This window comes from Culex pipiens, chromosome 2 (genome assembly GCF_016801865.2).
Source record: "Culex pipiens pallens isolate TS chromosome 2, TS_CPP_V2, whole genome shotgun sequence".
In the NCBI taxonomy this organism is placed as follows: Eukaryota; Metazoa; Arthropoda; class Insecta; order Diptera; family Culicidae; genus Culex; species Culex pipiens.
In genome coordinates, this window is record NC_068938.1 from 161886579 (window position 1) to 161904749 (window position 18171).

General features: G+C 39.9%; 3 protein-coding genes across 3 annotated transcripts; 2 read left to right on the forward strand and 1 right to left on the reverse strand.

Moving 5' to 3' along the window:
• Positions 1–438: 438 nt before the first annotated feature.
• On the reverse strand, positions 439–8493 carry LOC128092883 (stromal membrane-associated protein 1). Its single transcript, XM_052707930.1, has 2 exons — positions 8163–8493; positions 439–2892 (listed from the first exon to the last, which is right to left on the reverse strand). Exon 2 carries the CDS (start codon positions 2808–2810, stop codon positions 1362–1364), a length of 1449 nt encoding a protein of 482 aa, XP_052563890.1. The 5' UTR covers positions 2811–2892; positions 8163–8493; the 3' UTR covers positions 439–1361.
• Positions 8494–9784: 1291 nt separating this feature from the next.
• Positions 9785–13704, forward strand: LOC128092693 (uncharacterized). The gene is made up of 3 exons (XM_052707039.1): positions 9785–9801; positions 12705–13021; positions 13346–13704. Exons 1-3 carry the CDS (start codon positions 9785–9787, stop codon positions 13702–13704), a joined length of 693 nt encoding a protein of 230 aa, XP_052562999.1.
• Positions 13705–15069: 1365 nt separating this feature from the next.
• On the forward strand, positions 15070–17631 carry LOC128092953 (H/ACA ribonucleoprotein complex subunit 4). The gene is made up of 4 exons (XM_052708173.1): positions 15070–15286; positions 15400–16724; positions 16786–16959; positions 17029–17631. Exons 1-4 carry the CDS (start codon positions 15274–15276, stop codon positions 17095–17097), a joined length of 1581 nt encoding a protein of 526 aa, XP_052564133.1. The 5' UTR covers positions 15070–15273; the 3' UTR covers positions 17098–17631.
• The last annotated feature ends 540 nt before the right edge of the window (positions 17632–18171 follow it).

Below are 18171 nucleotides of genomic sequence, written 5' to 3' on the forward strand. Positions count from 1 at the left end.
GGTCGTATCAACAAAGTTCAAAAAAGCAAAATATAGAGAATTTTCTCAGCTTTTCAAAAAAAAAATTTCGTAAGTGTGCACTTATTTAAAAAAATGATTAACTGCGACTATTTTCAAAAAAGTCACCTAAATATGGATTTAACTTTCGATATTATTCCCTAGTAGATATGGTTAACATTTCGGCTAATAACGATTTTTCTTAAATCTCCCCATTTGAGTCCATAACCTCAGTTGAAGTTCAAGTTTTAATGATCTGAATAATAACACCATTTTATCCTTTCTTATTTATTTACCATTCACTTTTATCCACAGTTCATATCGATAATAGTTTTTTTCCTCATTTTTTTATGTAGTCAAATTACATTCAATTGTTATTACAAATTATCTCTCTTCTTTATCTTCTTCGTCTCCTTTATTATAATAACGCTTTTCTTGCACTTTAATTGAATCATTATTTATCTAAATTTCTTCATATATACGTTTTGTTTTATCCTTCGACAAACTCCGCCTTTTTTTTATTTCACTATGTATATCAAGAATAAATGTCATATAGCTAGGTATGTGTGTCTGTGTTTTTTTTTTCTGTATTTTTCCTGTCTCTCTATGGATTTATATGTATGTTTTTTTTTTTTCACTATTTAGTTAGGCGGGATGATAAAGCGGCGATTTGCGGTTTTCTAGCCAAGCAGCACCTCTCAGCTCACTCACCTACTGTTCGCACTCTTAGAATTCTGCCTTTTCTTTATTACACATTTGATTTGCTTTGTCCCCTTTTCATCTCAACACGATAGCTAACACGTAAAAATCAGTAAATACGAAATTGATTAATACCACAAAGAACCTCACTTTAATTTTCTTCTTTTGCAACTCGATAGCGCGAAAACTAAACGAGTAGCAGCAAATTGGAGAATACTTTTGCTTGTTTTTTCCCTTGTTTGTGGGCTGAATGATTATGATAATAGGTACGGTCTTCTTTTCCTCTTCGCGATTATGCGCAGTTTGTTTTTTTTATTGTGTTTAATCGTTCGTTAGCTGAAGTCTCTAAGTTGGTTTTGTTTCCTGTTTTACATTTCCTTCATCTCGTGATTATTTTTTTTACATTACGGCGCCGGGTTGCTTTTTTAAGTATTAAAATATATAAGTAAATATATTTCTGTTTGTTTGATGACGCGCGCGCCGCGAGTAAGGTAGGAATCGTTTGATGGGTTGCGCGCGCTAAGTAAATGTCTGTGTGTTCTTCTCACTAGTAATATGTTTTTGTTTTGCTTTTACCCATCTATCTGTTTGTTTGCTTGTTTTAATAAGTAGTCGGAATTCAGTTAGTAGCGTTGCACTTAGTTAAACAAAAGAAAACAATAAAGTTATTGCCACACGTCTCGCAGGTTCATGTTACCGAATTGATTGCTTAGTTTGTCGGGTTGGGGCTGGCTGGGCTGCGGAGGAAAGTTTGCGAATGCCGCAACGGCTGGGTTTGGCGTCGCACCGGCCATGCCGACGAAAGCGGCCTGTTGGTTTTGCAGCGGGTTGGGGAACTGGATCGCACCGAATGCCGCCGGTTGAGGCTGGGCGGTTTGCGCCACTACAGGCTGGAATCCGTTGTTGAAGAGCATGGCGGCTTGCGGGGCGGGTGCTCCTTGCATCATGAACGCTGCTCCGTTGGGCGCCGCGGGGAACGCCTGGAATGCGCCAAATCCTCCCGCTACCGCCTGTTGACCATTGTTCATCTGGTAGGGGTTCGGAGCGACCGCCGGACCCGCAGGGAATGTGTTTGGTTGGTAACTGTTGAATCCCCCAAAGCCACCCATGTTGGCGTTGAAGTGATTGTTGGCCATTCCTACCGCCGGAGCAGACCCGTACAGCGCCATGATCTTGTCCTTGGTGAGCTTTCCCTGCGCGTCGTTGGCTTTGCTCGGAGCCTGGTTGAAAAAGTCCGCCTCTTCCTTGGCTAAACTCGAAAAATCGTCCACCGCCTTTTCACTTGGCCGATCGTTCGACCCACTCGACAGAATGTCCAACGTGTCCCCATTCGTCTTCTTCGCTGTCGTTTCCACTCCCAGCGAAAGCCCCAACAGGTCGGACGTTCCTTGACTGCTGTTGGCGTTGCTGTTGCTGCTGCTGGTATTGCTGTTAGCATTGCCAGTGTTCGCCGCCTCCGTTGAGTTCCTACTCGACGCCTTGTTGCTGCTGGCCGGGGCCTTAATCTTCGGCAAAGCCACTGTCGCCGCCGCTGCCGTCGTGGAACTCGACGAACTTGAGCTAGTCTTCTTGTCTCCCCCGGAACCCAACGTCGCCGAGTTCCCAATCGAAATCGTACCCCCACCACTGGAAGCGGCCTTCTTCTTGCGCTTTTGCCGCTCAATTTCCTCGTCAATCTCCTTGTCCCAGTCGACCTTGGGCGGCGGCGGCGGAACCCACTCCCGGGCCAGATACTTTTTATGCTCGTACTTGGCACGAATAAAGCTCTCCAGCGCCGAATCCGTCTGCGGCCTGCGGAACCCGTCCGGCAGCAACGCTTCGTACACGGCCCGGGCCCGCGAGTTGCCCATCTGCTCCAGCGAAACCACCTGCTCCGGCGTCCAGCTGTCCAGATTCACCGACTTGACGCGCGAAATGTGCACCCCCAGATTGCGGTGAATGCCGGCGCACCGGATGCACAGGAACACGCCCAGATTCCAGGACGCCCAGCGAGGGCCCTTGGCGTCGCAGTCCACGCAGTACTTGTTGTCGTCGTCGCGCAGCATCTTCGTCAGCAGCATCTGGCACTTTTCCTGGATCTGCTTCGTGCGCTCGGTTTCATTTTTTCGGCTCATCGTGACGGTGTTTTGGATGTTTTCAGTTTTAAAGATGTTTAATTTTTAAATGCGCGCCAATGGGTAGGTTCCAGTTGAAGCTCTGCAATAATTAAAATACAATTTATCTTATGTTAGTCTTTCATTAGAGTATAATAACAACTTAAGTTAGTTAATAAAAAAAATCAATCCGATTAATGAGCTATCTACAACCAACTTTGTAAGAAAACCCTTCATGTTATATATTTTCTGAAAGGTATTTGAAAGACCTTTCCAACGAGCCTAAAACATTGAAGAACCCTGTCAAAAGTAATGAGCACTTAAGTGTTTTTATACACTTTTTTAGAGCGGATCTCAAATATTTTGATGAAAACGTTGTCCGGATCTATTTTGCGACCCATCGTTGGATTCGTAATTAAACAATCTTTGCAATGAGCCCAAAAAATTGAAGATCTGAAGTAATGAAGCTTACTTTTTTAAAATGTGTTAGGAGGGAATGATGCTATTTGACTAAAAGTATTTACTATATGAATGTCAGGAAGGCACCAACCACCTAAAGGTAGATTGAGTAACGTTTTTTCATAATTTTATCAATAAAACTCTGAATCGGAAAATGGACATTTTTTTGGACAACTTTCCGCAGAGCAGATGAAATCAATTTCCAAATAAAAAGTTTCAACCGAAGTTTTAAGTGTAGTTGAAACGAGATTCAAAAATTTCTTAGCAATTCACGGTATTTTAGATAAGGCAATTTGGTAGAATTCAAGTTAAACCCGACCGCGACATTTGAATTTATTGTATTTTCCGAATTATGTTCAAAAATGTTAATTTCTTCACATAGTGTAATATGCACTTCGGAAGGAACCGGTCAAGAAAAATTTCAAATGGGCAGCAGCGGCAGCGAAAGCAAGCCAGATAGGGTGAAGAAAAGCGCCAAGAAATCGTTCTCTCTCCTTTGTTCTGCTGTTCATAAAGCCATTTCTTGGCCCCTTTTTTTTGGGAGGTGCGTATTGGCCCATAATCATAAAAATTCTATGACAATTTTTGGAATCTCATTTTCCGAAAGGCTTCGATTTTTTTTTCAAGAAAATAAGGTAGTTTTGACAAAAAACAAGGAATTAGGTTAATAATTCTCGATTAAATTTTCAAAAGGTCCTATCTGCATAGGAAACCCGTCATGGTATAGGTTGTTTTGAAAATTTACTCTAGAATTGAGCTATTTTTTTACCCTTTGCCTTTCTTTTATTTTCTAGTTAAAACCGACGAACGTAAACTTCCACTTTATGATTGGCAAATTTAAAAATGAATCTGAGCAATTCCAGGGTTGTGACGGGATAATCGAAAAAAAAAAAAATAATCCGCGCCAACCTAAAACCCAATCCGCGCGAAATCCGCGCCATATAAACAAAAATCGCGACCAACATTCAAGAAATTATATTTTTTAATGAACAAAAACTAATAGGTACAGAAAGTATTTGATAAAAAGTCAAACTCGTTTTATGTTTAAAGGCTCCAAAAGAATGAAAGCAAAAAATCCATTTTTTTAAATACCCCAGAAGGCGGTCAAGGAAAGTGTTACGAAAAAAAAAATCTTTTGCAAACCAGATATACTTTTAAACAATAATTTTGACCAATATTAACAAAATAGAAAATAAAATATTTAAAAATCTGATAAATAAAATTTAACTTCTAAAATATAAGCTCAAAAATAAACCAAAATCTAAAATTTCAATATCGAAAGTCTCAAAATTCAAAATATATGAACACAAAAACAGTTTGTATTCCAAAATCCTCGCTGAAATTTCACTCCGAAAAAAAATGCCATTTCCGATATTTTAAATATTTTCTTCTCAAAATTTTTAAATCTTCGCAATTCGCAATTTTCAGTGTAAGAACGGGCCTTGACCGATCTTATGCACCAGGTTCCCGACGAACACGCACTGCCCTTACACCTACATCTTACCCTTGCTCTGAGTCAGTACGAGCAACACGCTAGAACACGCTTTGAGTGTTCGTGCCAGGCATGCACACCTTCTTTTCCGGTTACGCATTTTAACTCGGCCGGGGGTGGTACATTACGTAGGGTTTGATGTAAGTATAAGCGCCTAATCATTTATAGTGTGCCTATCAATTTTCATTAAGGCAAAAAACTGTTTTATTTTAGTTTAAAATCAAAAACTAATTGTTATTTACTGTGTATTGTTTTCTCCTGAAATCTTTCCTAGTGTTGAGTCGTGTTTATATGTTGCTATTTCTTTTGTCGCGGTGTTTTGTTACAATTTTTGGTCCTAAGCATGTTATAAAAGTTTACCAATAATACAATAGTAATATTTGTGTTAATCCTTTAACCATTCCATATATTGAGTAAGGGCTCAAACCTCACTTGTTTAAAAAAAGGGTGAAGATTGAAAACAATAGACAGTAAAAGAGAATTTATTTTATAATTTATTTTATAAAAATCAAGTATCAATTGTAACAGAATGATGATCGTTTTTTAAAGAATAAAAATGAGATGCTAGATGTATTAGATGTAAAATTAGACAATAGTTATTAAATAGAGATCAAAACAAGCTTAGATTATAGTAATGATAATTTATAGGACAGATAAAGAATTATTCAAATAAATAAATTCGCAATAAAATCAAAAAAGATCAGGCGAATGATAAATAGACTTGGTATTACTAGTACATTAAGGAAAAGTATATTTTTAAGGAAAAAAAAACAAAGTATGTTACAGCAGTATCAATTGGTAAAAAAAAAGAGTGGAAAAGCTTTGAGAGATAAGAGAATCAAAAGTTAGTAAAATCAAAATCAAATGATGGATATTAAATAGAAGAATCAAAAGAAGAATTGAGAATCAGTAGAGCAAAATAAAAAAGGAGATAGGTGGTAGCTGGGAATGAAGAGAAGAGAAACCCCGTTGTGCGATATTTCAGGTCCACAGCAGTTGACTCAACATACTGCGAATCGAAACAATACCGTCTACAATCACAAATTACTTCCCTTTCCCACATTGTCGCGTCCCTTTCTTTTAGCCGTCTCGACTCTGACCCGCGGTGGTCAAAGGTTTACGATCCGTTTCCACAGGCCACCAGCTAGGTCATCATGAAAACCAAGCCAACGTGGAGGTAAGAAAATAGGACACTTGCAAGGAACCAGAGCTATACTGTTTTGATCAAGATAATTCGGATGATCTAACAGAACTACGGATGTAGTTAGTTGCGCTCCTTCCAGGATGTTCCTTACGTGGACGTCAACCAAAGAGCACGCAACAAGGTCAGTGCCATTGCATGCTCTTAGGTATCAATCCTTGGCCTGCCTCAAAATTTTTAAATCTTTAACCTATAATATGACATCAAAAATTGTGGCATTAAAGACTTTAAGAATTCAAGATTTGATAAAATTTTGTTCTATTGATTGTTTTTAATTTTCATTTTGTTTTATTTTGAAATGCTTGAATTTTGTTTTTTTTTTATTTTTGAATTCCTGAATTTTTGGAGTTTTGAATTTTAGATTTTAAAAATTTTAAATTTAGAAATTTCGGAAATGTAATATTAAAAAAAATAAGGTTAATAAAACAGCACCCAAAACTCAAAAGAAATTGAATATTCAGAGCCGATAGCAGATGTTAACAATGATTTGAGTGTAAGAATAAATTTAAGAAATCATCAACAAAAATAATCTTTTCATGAAGATTATGTCAACGTGTCTTATTAAGACATTTCAAACAAACATTTTCGGAAGAAAAAATCAATTTTGTTTCAGTAACAACTTCTAGAAATCTTGTATTTAAAATTTCGCAATCGAAAAGTAGCTCACATTTTTTTTTTGATTAGGTGCACCGTTTTCCAAATATAGCCACTCAAAGTTAAAATTTGTCCGATAAAATCCGGCTTTTTAACTTTTTAAAATATTGTCCATTCCTGAAAATGTTGTTTTCGAAAAGTTCAGAAAATATCGATTTCGTCTAAAAAACATTGAAGGTTGGACTATTGGTTGCTGAGATACAGCGGATTAAAGAAAAAAAAACAGTAAAATTGTGTTTTTAAGTCTCACCCAAACAAACCTCCAATTTCAAATGTCGATATCTCAGCAACTAATGGTCCGATTTTCAATGTTAAAATACGAAACATTCGTAAAATTTTCCGATCGATTCTCGGAAACAATATTACGAAATTTTTTGAATCAAGACTAACATTTCAAAAAGGCCAAACATTCAATACTACAATTATACGAGTGTTTTCACAACTTATGTCAATGTCCATCGGAATTAGCGTCCATTTGTTTTTAGGACCTAATAAAAAAAATCTAGATATGTAATCTGCCCCTGATCGCATAAATGTCCCATATGCATTTTCATCGTTTTTGAGTTATGGATGCAGTTTGGTTCAAAATCGTGTGCTCTTTCTGAAAAGCTTATAACATCCAGTACTTTGTTGTAGAAATCAGGAAGAAATCCAGTTTTTTCGTGAAAACTTAACACGTAGCCTTATGTGTGGGACAAACTTGAAATGCGTTTTTCTCAGCTTGCTGTTTTTGCATATCGGACATTTATGCGATCATGGGCAGCATGAAATAGCTGAAATCTTGGTCGAGTTGCATTTCGTTACCGACGTCCTGTATGACATTCGTCCAATGAAATTTGTTTGGGTAAGTTTCAAGAAGATTTATTGATAAGATAAATATCCAAGCCAACTCGCGCAAAGAAAGCATTAATATAATTTTTGTTCAATTTTCCAAGTACAAGATCTATTTCAATTAGGGGAAACAGTTGATTAAATGAAATTCCTATCTGCCCTAACAAGAATGTTGTTATTGCACAGTTATCACACATTCGCAGTGCAACCGCAGTACGTTCTTCCATTCGGGCGGCAGAAAGAAACAGGTCATTGCCGTTGCCGTTGTCGTCACCGTTTCTCACATTTCTCGCATTTCCCCGTGAATCATCAATCCATCAACCAGCCGCCGCCATCTAGCAGGCGGCCAAGCAAGGCAAAATTCCAACAAGAAAATTCTACTCGCACCCCACTTTCTCCTACTCAGCCCCTCTTCCTCCCATGGCCTGCTACACCCTATAACAAGTGCTGATAATGAAGAAAAATGAAACAACCTTGCCAACCAGAATTTTTAATCCACCCCCACAATGTTTCTCTTTTCGCAAGTTTAATTATCACATTCTCACACTGTTCTGCCAGTTGCCTGGTGGCACCTCAATTTAGTCTTCCGTTTCTTTCAGGGGTTAAAGTCCCCGAACTTCCGGCCCTGAACTGCACAGTCAAGTCGCTCGATTGTGGCAACCCCGAAGCAAGTTATGAAGAAATAATTAGGCTGTGACAAATTTGGGCCATTTTTCCCAACCCAGCTACTGCTTACCGTAATAAGTGTCCTCTGTCCTCGCTGGTGCTTCTCCGGCTGTCCCGCTAGGCCTTCCAAGGAGAAGGGGAGGAGTTGTCTTCGACAGGTTCCCTTTTTTCTCTCTCTCTCTCTCTTCACGACCAAACTGGCAGCGAAAACATTTGGAACCAGTAAACCTTCCGCTGCAGCTCACTTTGTGTCCATCAAGGTCCTTGAGTGTGGATTTCTCTTTCGAGGCGAATGTCGCAATCCCGATGACCGACCGATGCAGTTGTGTGAAAAATCGCCAATTATTGTGGCGATAAGTAATTTTTTCTTCTATTTTTCCAGCTCCCCCGAAAGCGACTGTGCCTGCCTGCCTGCTGCTTCTTCTTTGCTTGTTCCGAGTTTTTTTTTTTATCTGACGTGACAAATCACTTGACGTTTTGGCTGCGTGCGGAAAGGGGTGGGGGATTGGTCAGCGCTGGCTGCATTCTGACCAGAGATGCCATCTAAAATCTGCCGATATTGGAAAAATCTGTACGATGCTAAATATTGGGGATTGATAATTTCTTACACTCAAAGTAAAAAGTATCCTTTTTTCAAGTTCACCCGTCGTCACCCTTTAAAAGGGTATCGAAAATGTACTGAATTTGACATACCCTTTGAAAAGGATGACGCCGGGTGAACTTTAAAAAAGGATAGAAAGTATCCTTTTTGAGGATTGAAAGCAGGGCTGCGGAGTCGGGTCATATTTCAAGCGACTCCGACTCCAACTCCGACTCCGGCTTTCTGAGATTAGCCGACTCCGACTCCGACTCCGGCTCCGGCTTTCAGCTCCAACCGACTCCGACTCCGACTCCAACTCCGGCCTACCAATTCTAGCCGACTCCGACTCCGACTCCGACTCCAGCTTTCAACAAATGGTTGGCTCCGACTCCGACTCCGACTTCACATATTTTTGAATGTTTCAAAAGTTAGTTAACTATTATTTCAAAAACATTGATAAATAGGATTATTTAAAAACTCTCTAAGTTTAAAATAAACGGAAAAAAATCTAGTTTTACAAGTGTTTTACGTTATTGAAACAGAAATCAAAAAATATCTCCAGTTTTGAAGGCATTTTCAGAAGAACAGTTTGGTTAGTTATTTGGATTTATTTACTTAATCTCAAATTTTCATTAAATTTATTAATAGCTCAAATTTTAAATTGATATTTTTTGAATGATCATTAAAAGAAAGCTGGCCCTAATGATCGATTTAACAGGCAATTCAATTTGCTCACATTTAGGGTGGCATTTATCATAAGCACAGTGCCTATATCTAATGCATCTAAAAAAAATCTTCGTGGTAAGAACGCTTAAGTGTTTTTTTTTTTCAAATATTCGTGACCTAGAAAATATTTTACCTGGGATTTTTTTTCTAATTTTAAAATTGTCTATACATTTAAAAAGAGGCGCGCGATACATCTTGAATCTTCACCTTAAACGAAGCTTTATGTATGGTCGCGCCTCCATCAAAATATATGAAAAAACTTAGAATTGGATAAAAAACTAAAATCCACAGTTAAAATATTTTTAAAGTCACGGAAATTTAAAAAAGATCCTTAAGCTTCCTAGAAAAAATGTTTTAGGTACATTGAGTTGCAATATTCTATCAGAATGGCGTGGGAAAAACAGTATGAGAAAATTCTTACCGGTTGAATAATATTTTGATTTTATTTATTTTGAATCATGTTTGAAATATAAATTAAAATCCTATAATTTTTCTATACATTTTTTTAACTTGAAATTCTATCCTATCCTGAAATCTTAAGATTTCTTCAACGATAATATGCAACAATATCAAAATAGTTTGCCTAAGTATCAACATTCTCAGATTTTAATAGAAAAATAGTAAACATGAAGACAATCGATAAGTATATAACATATTCAATGATTAATTCAAAATTAGTTGCAACTTGTTTTGATACTTTTTGTCAGTTTCTAATATTATAAGCGCGACACTTTTTTTTTTTTACTCAAATGTACATGTTGAGTTCCAAGTAATAGATTGTTATAATCGTTGATTATTTGTTGGAAGAGTTATACTGTCAGTGATTTTTTGTCCGATTTCCATAAATAGTGTTTATTATTTTTTATGTTTTTATGTATCTCGTAACTTTTTTCATGAAAAATGATTCACATATAACCTCCAAGACATTCGCTATCGGTGTAAAAGATGGCTGTGTGTGAACTAGATTAAATTTGGTCAAATTTGAATTGAAAGGGTACATAAATGTAGGCAAAAGGAAGCAGTCGAGAATCAATTAAATATTTCTGACTACAGAACCAATATTGTTTTCAATGTTTGAGTTATGATGATACTACATACTTGGGTAAGAGTGGATTTACAGGTTTTCATTTAGTGATAATAAATCACTAAAAAATGAAAAAATGTCAACGCATGCGACTTGAAAAACAATTAAAAATATAAGACGTGTAATAAATAAAGCAATATTATAGCAAATACTGAAAAATAAAAAAAAACATAATATTTGTTAAATTTAAGATAACTCCGACTCCGACTCCAACTCCGAGTTATCAGAAATTTTCGGCTCCGACTCCGACTCCGACTCCAGCTAATAAAATTTAGCCGACTCTGGCTCCGACTCCGACTCCAGCTGTTCGAGTTTTGACGACTCCGACTCCGACTCCGACTCCAGGTCTCCAAAAAGACCCGACTCCACCGACTCCGGCTCCGACTCCGACTCCGACTCCACAGCCCTGATTGAAAGTACCCTTTTGAGGGATACTTCTGACTTTGAGTGTAGCAACCTTTAAGGCTGATAAGGACCTCGACCATCGCCAAAACGCGAGAAAGTTCGCTAAAACTAGCAAAAAGACGCTATTTTCTCAGTCTGCACACTGTAACTGAAAATCGCACTTGGCTGAGTTCGTTTTTGCACTTTTTCATACGAATTTTTCAGTTCAACTACGATTTCACTTTTTTTTGTTATCGTAGTCGAACTGAAAAATTCGTATGAAAAAGTGCAAAAACGAACTCAGCCAAAAAATACTGGTTTAAGACTAGTATGGAGATCGGAAGAAAAGGGGTCAAGAAACAGCTTTACAAACAGCAGAACAATGGAGAAGGAGCGTTTTCTTTGGGCTTTTCTTCACCCTCTCTGACTTGCTTTCGCTGCTGCTGCTGCCCATTTGAAATTTTTCTTGACCGGTTCCTTCCGATGTGCATACACCGCTTTAGTAAAAAAAAAAAAAAAACAGAAACAGCAATTTGTAAAATTTTGCTAGTTTTTCTGCTGTCAGATATTTTTTGCAGTAATTCGACGGCAACATTTCAAAAAGCATCATGTACAAACCGCGCATTTATGCTGAATTTCTGGTATGATTTATATAGCGATAGATGTTTAAAAATATGTTGAACATTTTTTTCAAAGAATTGCAATATAATATTTTTTAACATTAAGCACTATGATTACAAAATATTGATTTTTGATTAAGCGAGTTGAATTTTTTGGCTCTATCTCCCCTACATTTATCAATAAAATTTCAACCGCAGCTGAATTTGAGCCATCAACTGCGAGAAATAAGCTTTCAAATTATTTGGATTACCTCTAATCAGTGTTGCAAATGAGTGATAGAAAAGCTGTCAATTGATTATCTCTGCACCGAAAATATCCGAGAGTATAGCGGCTGTCACTATCCAGGGTTTTAAGCGAAGATGGCGTTCGAATGGTGAACGTCCGAAATGTCAAAATCGCGCAGTAGCACCAACATTAGAAAAAATATGTGGCTGTTATGCCATGGCACACTTTTTTCGTAATGTTGGTACCACTGCGTGATTTTGGCATTACGGGCGTTCACCTTTCGAACGCCATATTCGCTTAAAAACCTGCATAGCTTGTGAGACCTCTTCTTGTGTCTCGTAATTCCCAGCGATATCATTCTCTCTCTATCACTCCTCCCCTTTTCCTCGACTAAGCGCTCTCACCGTTGATTCTCTCAATCTCTCCGAAAACTGCAATGAGAGAACGCGAGATGGCTATTAGAAGCCGACCACGCCACACAAAAAAATATTACTGTAATGACAAAAGTATTTTACTCTTGAATTAAAAAGTGGGTAAAATTTGCTAAATTAAAAGTTTTTTTTCTTGTTTTAAAAACGAAAACTTTTACTGCTGAAGTTTTTGAAAATCTCACTACCAACTGATTTAAAAGTGTTAACTTTTAACACGACTGGATAATTTCTTTCATTTTGTGGTTCTCGTATAACCGTGTTCCTAAGTCCCAAATGTAAACAAACTTTTTGGTAGTTCCGGTGGTGACGCGAAATCAAACGCGGCCGCAGCCAGAACATGGACGAGGATACCTTCGTGAGCCAAAGCGGCAGCAGCGGAACGCCTTCGAAGGTGGCTGGTGCGGGTGCAGGACGAGGTCGGAGAGTTTAGGGTAAAGTTGGTTTTCGAAAAGGACAAGGCTAGCTTCCTACAGAACCTGCAGCTGTTTCACAACAGGAATGGATTAGAAGGAATCTTGGATGTTTTGTGGGTTTTGTGATTGATTTTATTTGTTTTTGCAGGACGCCGTTGATGCGGTTGCCGAAGATCACAGGTCGAGATGCGGATTTGCACCGATTGTTTTCGATGGTGGTGACCCGCGGTGGTTGGTTGAAGGTCAATTCCCGCAAGGACTGGGACGAGATTATAGAGGAGATGGCGCTGAAGAAGAGGAAGAGATTGACAACGAGAAGCGGCATAATTGAAGGTAGTCAGCAGCGCTATGTTCCGGAAGTGATGAGGGGACAGTGTGGGATGTCCTGCGAGTTGTATAAGTATCCCGAGTACGATGAGCTGATTTTGTCGTTGTTGACGAACGAGCAAGACATCTCAGATCAACGTTTGCATGCTGATGGCCAACGAGAGCAAACAAACGCTAAAGGTGGATTGATGTCCGAAGCTGATTACGGTTCTGTTGGCGCACGGAACCGGAGTTTTCAACCATTTCTCGCTGCGTAACATGTTTGACAAGTATTACGCAAACATCCGGAAGAACAGTTTGTACCGGTTCTAGAAGGACTGCCTGTACGAAAGGCCGCAGATCCTGGAGCTGTCGTACTTAGATTACTTCCAGAACTTGGAATAAGATCCGAAGAAGTCACCGGTGAGTATTGAGAAAGCGTTCAGTGTCTAGCCAACTTCACTTACTTTCAAACTTTTTCAGCAAATCCTCGTCCGCGAACGCTCGACCCGCGACGGCGCAGTCGAATTAACTTGGACGACGAACTGGCAAAATCTGTATCATTCTCGAAGGAGGACGAAGTGTTGGAAAACGATTCCGGTTCCAAGGGCCTCATCAGCCTCAAGTACCGAATGCGCTTCCATAACCGGAAACTACCCGTTCAGGCGCTTAACTTCCCAGCCGGAAAACGTCGGCTTCCCTTCCCGAATCAACAGCCAATGGCCAACTCCTCCAAGCCTGTCTTGATGAAGGCCGGCAACGAGACCACCCTGTTCTCTACATCGCTGTCGCGCGTCGAAACGTCCGTCCGAAACCGTCCAGCCTGGGGTCTTCGGAAGTGACCGGTGACGTACCGTAAGAATCGGTACAGCTGATGTTGGCCAACCTTGGGCAGAAGCGTTAAATACAATAAAAAAAATGTTTTTTAGCATGCTGTTTTGAACTTTTGAAAATAAATATAAAAATCAAGCTTATTTTTCTGAAATTATCACTGTAGTATTAAATGTAGTTTTTTCTTGCCATAAAAGGTTTCCTTTCCAATTAAAAGTAAAACACTTTTACCGATACAACGATTTTGTTCCAGAAATGCATGGTAGTATCAAAAACTTTCCAACTTTTAAATTAAAAAGTTTGAACTTTCTACGAATATTCACCAACGCGAACTTTTAATCCAACGAACGATCTTTTTAAATTTAGAGTATTTTTTCTTTGTGTGCATGACGTCCCATAAAACTGCGCTTGCAGAAATTGGTTTTGTGCCGGCTTTTATGGTTAAACGCTGTGAGGGTTGGATAATCGTGCAAGCGGGAATGAGAGAGAAAAGGAAAATGTCAATCGCGAGTGTGTAAACACGAACACGTGTTCGGCTTTGTTCGGCACTGAGAGTTTCACTAAGGAGAGAAAAGCAGTTGTATTTGAGGCATGAATATTCAGGCGGGATAATTGTAGTTGCTGAGAGCTGATATTTTGATATTTTAACAACCCTGCCTCTAATATCTATTATTTATCATCGCCATTTTTAACAACCATCTCCATAACTTCATTTGGCAAGACGAAGACTTATTTTTGCCAAAATAAAACCTATTTGGCATAAGACGTTTGAAGACGTATGAAATGTCATTTTTCCATAACTCCTGACTAGGTTTTAACAAAGGTTTTATCAATGCTTTGAGGATGTTGTTAGGATTCAGTTGTAAAGCCTTGAACTCCTATGTAGGTTTTATAAATAGGCCGTAACAACCTTTTGCGGAGGTCCTTTTGGGTTTTAAGTGGGGTTTATCAAGGTTCTGGGGAGTTTGTTGCGACTAAGGGGTTTTAATGTTGGTTTTGGCTGATAGGTTTTATAGCGGTTGTGACAGCTTTGATAAAGCCTTAAATGTTACTTTGGAGGCCACCTCGTCGTTGCCCATCTTCCGTCATGCAGAGTAACGACGTTCTAGCAGGATTCTAGCAGAGTTCATACAGTGCTGGATATTCTCACAGCGTTCTAGCAGAAATGTTCCACCATTCTAGCAGGATTTTGATAGAATCAGCTCTGCTAGAATATTTCATGACTGGGTTAGTGTGAAAAAGTTAGATTTTTTTCCGGTTGAGAAACGCTGACCCACAGACTCATAAGTATGCTTAATACAGATTTCTAAGGAATGCACCTGGCATCCCTGCCTCAACTCAAAACGTCAAACATCGCGAGCGACAACATAACCTCCAAACAGCAAGCGTTCACACATTCAGGCAGCACACCACGCGCGTGCTGGGCATAATATTTTGGTGGAGGAATTCCGTGAAGAAAATCGTGGAATTCTCGCGTGGTGGCGAATAATTTGAATTTAAAAAGTTAATTTAACGCGGAAGGTGTGTAGTTTGGTGGGTTATAGTTGCGGGCAGTGAGATAAATTAAAAAGAGCCCCAAAATGTCGGATGTTGGTAAGTTTTGGCGTCTGTTTAGCAACGACTCGTGCTCGTCACGAGGTTGTCTGGACCGTTTTTTTTTTGGTTCCGTCGGATTGATTGGATCTTTTTTTTTTTTTGTTTTTTAGAAATGGGTTCCCCACACATTAAGAAGGAGAAGAAAAAGAAGAAGATCAAGCAGGAGCCGGGAGTTGAGGTTGAGAATTTAGGGGAGATTCAAAAGTCCGGGGACTTCCAGATTAAGCCTTCGGAGGCGATTGCCAAGCTGGAAACGTCCAAGTGGCCGCTGCTGTTGAAGAACTTTGATCGGTTAAACGTCCGTACGAATCACTATACGCCGTTGCCGTTTGGATCGTCGCCGTTGAACCGGAAGATTAAGGATTACGTTACGTCGGGCTTTATCAATTTGGACAAACCGTCGAATCCGAGCTCGCACGAGGTCGTCGCATGGATCAAGAAGATTTTGAAGGTCGAGAAGACCGGTCACTCGGGAACGCTGGATCCCAAGGTGACGGGATGTTTGATTGTTTGTATTGACCGCGCCACTCGGCTGGTCAAGAGTCAGCAAAGTGCTGGCAAGGAGTACGTGGCCGTTTTTAAGCTGCACTCGGCGGTGGAGTCCGTCGCGAAGGTCAACCAAGGGTTGGAGAAACTGCGGGGAGCTCTGTTCCAGCGACCGCCACTGATTTCGGCCGTTAAGCGACAGCTTCGTGTCCGTACGGTGTACGATTCCAAGTTGTTGGACTACGACGATCAGCGCAACATGGGTGTGTTCTGGGTCAGTTGCGAGGCAGGTTCCTACATTCGTACCATGTGCGTGCATCTGGGTCTGGTCACCGGCGTCGGAGGCCAGATGTTGGAGCTTCGTCGTGTTCGTTCCGGTATCCAGTCGGAGAAGGACGGAATGGTCACCATGCATGACGTGCTGGACGCTCAATATCTGTACGAAAATCACAAGGACGAGTCCATGCTGCGGAGGGTGATCAAACCGCTGGAAGGTCTGCTGATTGGCCACAAGCGTATCATCATGAAGGACAGCTCGGTCAACGCGGTTTGCTACGGTGCCAAGATCATGATTCCCGGAGTGCTTCGTTACGAGGATGGTATTGAAGTTGATCAGGAAATCGTTATCGTCACCACCAAGGGTGAAGCGATCGCGTTGGGAGTGGCCCTCATGACGACGGCCACGATGGCCAGTTGTGACCATGGAGTTTGCGCAAAGATCAAGCGCGTCATCATGGAGCGTGACTTGTACCCGCGCAAGTGGGGTCTCGGACCGAAGGCCTCCATGAAGAAGCAGCTGATTGCCAGCGGAAAGCTGGACAAGTTTGGCAAGCCCAACGACAAGACGCCAAAGGAGTGGCTGACCGGCTACACGGATTACAACAAGGCCAAGCCGAGCAACGGAAACCAGGTCGCCGCCGAGGAAGACGATGAAGTCGTCGGTGGAAAGGTGAGCAAATCTTGAAGAAGCTCAAACAAATTTAAATGCTAACCCCGCTCTTTATCAACAGCGCAAGCTGAGCATCGGAAGTGCCGCCGACAACTCGATGGACACGTCGGCCATCGACGCTGGCGAGGGCAAGGAGAAGAAAAAGAAGAAGAAGAAGCAGAAACAGGACGAAGAAGCGCCCGAGGAAGCCGCCGCGGAAGCCACCGAGCCAGCGGAGGCTGATGCTACCGAAGAGGTGCGTAATTCTATCTACTTTGGAGGTTACAGAACATAACACTAACAGTCTTATTCGTTTCTTTCACAGACCTCCGAATCCAAGAAGGAGAAGAAGAAAAAGAAGAAGGACAAGAAGCAGCAGGAGGAAGCAGAATAAGTGTTGCTCAAGTTCTCGCGCAGCGTCGTCTTCTCGGTGGACCGGTGGACCAGTCCACGCCGTAATACTTCAGATACTACTACTTTACACACGACTAGGGCAAAAGGGCGCTCTATCGTACCACAACAATCCTAATTTTACACACAGTGTGCATTTCTGCTGAACTGATTTGCTGTGGACTTTTTTGTTTTAGAATTCAAACCATCTTTTTTTCACAATACAAAGTCAAAGTGAATACACAAACACACATTTGCCAGTCAAAGTAATTCAGGTTTAGCTAGTACACGATGGAAACATGTTCGTTTTCTTGAACCTCGATAGTGTCAGATTGAAAATGTTACGAAAGTATGCTTCGTAAGCGGAAAATACAAACCAAGCTTCGGATAGGACTCTTTATCCAACACGTGATTGGGCGCTGAACAGATTGCGATACCTTTCTGTTGCGGGGGTATCGTGAATTTGTTGCAAGACAAAGTTTGTTTACATGTACTTTTAAGATGATTGAAGAATTATATTTGCTAATAATTGTAAAATTAGTTGACCAATTTTCTTATACCAAATATCCGAAAAATGATCATTTTTAAATAGTAGTTTATGCAAGAAGTGGCAATAAGAAGATTTTTTCAGCACGAGTCGTAAAACCGTAAAACACCCTTTGAACAGAATTATAAGTCAAATGTCCATATATTTAGTCAATGAATCGTTTTAATCAAAACATTTTTTTTTGCAATTCCGTCGTGAAACTACTTACTTTTCCTGTCATTCTTGAACGACGAAATAGCCTACTTTTCTGTACCAAAAATAACAGAATCGAATAGCAACACTTTTCAAAATAAATGCTGAAAAGTTCTACTTTTCAGCACTGAAATGGGTGCTGAAAAGTTGAACTGTTCAGCACTTGTTTCGAAAAGTAATACTTTTCAACATTTTTTGATTTAAACGATTTATTGACAAAATACATGAATATTCGACTTGAAATTTCACTCAATGGGTGTTTTTCGAAATTGCAAAAAATGTTGTATGGAACTCGTTGCAAAACTTGATTTTTTCAGCACTCGTCGTATTTATCCAACT